Source organism: Anopheles coustani (assembly GCF_943734705.1).
Source record: "Anopheles coustani chromosome X unlocalized genomic scaffold, idAnoCousDA_361_x.2 X_unloc_3, whole genome shotgun sequence".
Classification (NCBI taxonomy): Eukaryota; Metazoa; Arthropoda; class Insecta; order Diptera; family Culicidae; genus Anopheles; species Anopheles coustani.
Genome location: NW_026525137.1, coordinates 442,258 through 446,577, shown reverse-complemented (window position 1 = coordinate 446,577; position 4,320 = coordinate 442,258). Strand labels below are relative to the sequence as shown.

The following is a 4,320-nucleotide window of genomic DNA, read 5'->3' as shown; positions in this document are numbered from 1 at the left end:
ATAAATTGTTCGTTTTCGTACACAGCCTCATCATCGCTGATATGTAATGCCTGTTTCCTTTTTTTCTTTTCCTTTGTTGGCTCTGCCAATAAGGCATAACCGTTTTTTAGGAAGGTCCCCCCTCCGGGGTCCTCCACCCCCATCTCCTTCCTCGTTCACCCACTGAGATCGTTCGCTCTACCTCTTATCTCTCGTACTTTCCTACTTTCCTACTTATCCTCTCAACCCTCGGCCACGCGTCCCAAACGTCCTTTTGTCTTCTCGTCTAGAAAAACCTTTGTCCACTAATCGATAGCACTTTACACACGTCCGGTCGCTTTGAAATCCTCCTGTCGACTGTTGACGAATGTCAGCAGTGTCAACCCTACCTTGTTTCCATTCGTGACAGTTACCATTTTGTTAGTTGTGTGGGATTCTATTGACATTGGAACCTTTTTAAAAATATGTTGTAATGTTTCTCATTGCCAGACCCTTGTTAATAGAACATCGACGGGACCCAAGTTTGTACTCCGATGGAGCTGCTAATGTGGCCGTGTCGAATGGTCCCAAGAAAAACCCGACGACCGAGAAACGCGTACCGCAAAAAAATATCGAAAACGAGCCACAAGTAAAGCAGCAGCCGTAGCAAGAGCAACTCAAAAAAGCAAAACAGGCTTTGGAAGAGCTACAGAACAAACCGCAAGCTCCGATTCCTCCGGAAAAAAACGTCGAATCGTGCTGCCGTGCCGGAGAATACAAAGAAAGCGGTGCAACAGCAACAACAACAGCGAGAGCAGAACCAGGGGCCCAATCCTACACAAGCATCCAATGCTTCTCCGCAACAACCATCCTCGACGCTATTGAAGAAAATGCAAAAGAAGGCAGCGACGACGAAGCGGACCATTGCGTTCGATCCTTTCTCGCCGGTTGGCAGCAAGGTGGCCATTTTCACGAGGTGTACGGTGGGAATGATGATCCGTTCCTGAGTTGCATAACGCGTTGCATGAAGCATGCGGTTGAGATAGATGAGGAACTGCAGCAATCACTGCAAGAGGGTGACATTGTGTTCGCTCCGTTTGACGGTTATTTCTACCGTGCCGTCGTCACGAAGGTCGAGGGATGGAATGGTACCGTGGTGTTCCCTGATTTTGGAAACTTGGTAACCCTCCCTTGGCGCCAGATGAAGGAAATTCTGGGAGCTGTTGAACATTTCCTCAACGAGCTGGTCGAGGCGCACCAGTTTGAGTTAACGCTTGTGGAGGACGGTCCCACGTCGGGTGTTAAAACGGTGGAGTTGCGTCACGTCGAGTCACAGTATCTTTTGGGCGCCAAAGTGCGTTCCATGACAAACCCCATGGCAGTGAAAACGATCAAGCTCGAGGCAACGGATCCTGCAACGTACAAACCCGTTTACGAAAGTGAGGTAAGTTATTCCTTTTTTCAAATTACCTCTAGAATGTGTCTACTTATTGTCGGGTCTGCTGATAATTAATACTGTCCTTGATAATACAAGTCGCAAGGTATGCATCGTGATAATACAAGTCGCTTTCTATTTTAGTTCGATGAAGCTTCCTTCCGGTCTGACATTCAATAGCACGAGGAACAAGAGCTCGTCATAATGGAAGTGTCCGAGTTTGCCACCAGCCATCAGGTTGGTGCAATCTTGGCCAATTCCGAGGCTGCTTTCGCCAACATGATGCGGGAGTGTCAAGAGTACGGCCAGTTTAATCGGAACGAATAGTTAGGAGAGCCCGAACATAACTATGGATGTTTGGTAAACTTCGAAGGCGCCTGGATCCGGGCGGTCAAACTAACTGCGGACTGTGAAAATCAATTCTTTTTCATAGACCTGGGACTCTTCTCCCAGCTTGACAACAAGGAAGCTTTTCTGTTCGGAATATCATATAGAAAGTAAGTGGTGATCTCTCATTCAGATTCTGTAACCTGAAGGTATACTTTATGGAATAATATTTCGTTCTTATCTGTTTTTTTTAGATACTGGAGTTCTTTATGAAGGTTAAAGCAAAGGTGTACTCGGATGAAGAATCTGAACTATTTCGTATGAAAAAAATTTCTATCATTAATCGTTAAACACAGAAATCGTAAAGCATTTTAATGGCATCATTTTCTTTGTTTTAAATTTTTATCGTTAAATTTTAAATTTGATTTATTCACGTAGAATTTAACATTTGCTCCATAAGGTTCGTTAGTAAGGATATTAAATGAAATGACTATTAAGAACTAAATGAAATAATTATATAGAACGGAACAAACAATAGCGCTGGAACTATTGACTATTGACAAATAAAAAAATTAGACTTGAAAGCGAAATAAAGCAAATTTCAGCATATCTTTGTAATCCGCTGTCGGGTGCAGAGCCTATTTTTATGGCGACAATGCTTCAATTATTGCTTGCCACTGCTAGGTTATTGATACAGCCGGTTTAATTTTGTGAGTCGTCCCAAAACGAACGGCAACGAAACCAAGCGATACTTTGGATGAGCTTGTTTCTATTTTTCATGGCATTAAAGTGTCAAACACTATCGGAAAAGTAAGCACTGTGTTCGGTAATGTTAAGCTAAGTTGGCGGTGATCATCGGTGCGTGCGTGTCGAAACGATCGAACAGACGACGATGTTCGATCGTGTTTGGAGATTTGCTGCTATTGGTGGCGGTGCTACTGGTACTACCACTGCCAACGATCATTGAGGCGGTAGTGCGCAGTGAGTCGGACAATGGGATGGCGCGGCGGTCTTCATGGTTTCCGTTTGCCGTTTCACTGCAGCTGATCGATCGTGGTTTGAACTTTTTTGTGACGGGTGACGGGTGGATCCTGACGGCGGCAGATTGCGTGATTTCGTTGTAAGTAGAGTGTTACGATTGCTGATGGTTGCTACGTTGAAAAAGTTACTTCAATAACAAGGTCAAGTAACACGTTCTTCCATTTATTTGCTTTAATATAAAGATGTATTTTTTTAACAAAATATACCGGTGGACTAATTTTAAGAATAAAGCGGAACTGGCTATACTAACTGATAGAAGCTGGTGATTGATTTGGTTGTTAATATAAAAAATAATAAACTTTTGCTGTATCAGTTAATTTGTGAAGCATCTCCAAAAAGTTCATTGATAGACAAAAATAGTATATTTTAGAATCATGATGGAATTTAAAACTGTTATTATTATTTTTCCATGCCATTATATTGATGAAACATGACAACTTTACTCCATGGATGAAAATAATGCCCTGCACCTGTCGTTCCAACCAGGCGTTAACAAACAAAAACACTAGTTCTCTTTTCATCGTTTTTCTTCTTTTATAATAATTGATATGATGTATTTGCTTAGACATGACAAGTCATGAAACAATGTGGTAAAACGATTCTTGTTGTTATTTGCCTGTAATTACCATCTGTAACCGTAAACTGCTGGAATCAGTTTGAATATATAAGGTGAGCAGGACAAAGCCTAGGGTTAGAGTGAGAGGTTTTGTGACTACACTTGCATCGCTCGATTCTGACAGAAAAATCGGGTTTTGATCGCGTACCATACATTACACTACAGTACATTAGGCGTACCATACCAAAAACTAGGTACGGTCTAGCTCCAGCGTACCATACCAAATGCAACCCAGCACTTCTGGGTTGGCTGACGATGGTGTGCTCGAAAGAGCTCAATGAAGTGCTCGACTTTTCATATTGGTAAGAACTTGTCGAGCAGTTATTAGTTAATTTGTGGAGAGCATCTCCATAAAGTTAGTTGATAGAAAAAAAATGGGTAAAAGAGTAAATGAGGCCCCGGCCTAGATTCTCCTCTTCCTACTGGTTCACATTAAGCACTTAAAAGAACATAACGGTTTAAACTAATCACGCAGTGGGGGTTGAATGCGGGTTAATATACTTTTACGGTAAAAGAGTAAATGAGGCCCCGGGCTAGATTCTCCTCTTCCTACTGATTCACATTAAGCGCCTGAAGCTATGCAAAGCGCGACGCATGCATACTTTTCAAATATTTTATCGCTAACGGTTCGCTTAAAAGAACATAACGGTTTAAACTAATCACGCAGTGGAGGTTGAATTCCGGTTAATATACTTTAACATGTTAAGTTACTGTAAGTTACTAGTAACTAAACTATACCACGCATGATGGATAGCATGAAACAATGAGTTTAGCCGAAGAAATGATTTGGAAACGGCGGCGCGCCCGCAGCGCGCCCGTGGGCCCCCCTCATACCGCCCCAGTAGGTTGATTACGTAGCCGAAATTAACGGTACAAACTACGGTTCAAATACTCGTAGGTTGAATTTAACGAATTAATGTATCACCAATTGCATACATTCAGT

General features: G+C 42.4%; 1 protein-coding gene across 1 annotated transcript; it reads left to right on the top strand.

Moving 5' to 3' along the window:
• Window positions 1-789: 789 nt before the first annotated feature.
• Window positions 790-1,762, top strand: LOC131270448 (staphylococcal nuclease domain-containing protein 1-like). Its single transcript, XM_058272431.1, has 2 exons — window positions 790-1,402; window positions 1,538-1,762. The coding sequence occupies exons 1-2, from the start codon at window positions 983-985 to the stop codon at window positions 1,571-1,573; spliced, it is 456 nt and encodes a 151-aa protein (XP_058128414.1). The 5' UTR covers window positions 790-982; the 3' UTR covers window positions 1,574-1,762.
• Window positions 1,763-4,320: the final 2,558 nt, after the last annotated feature.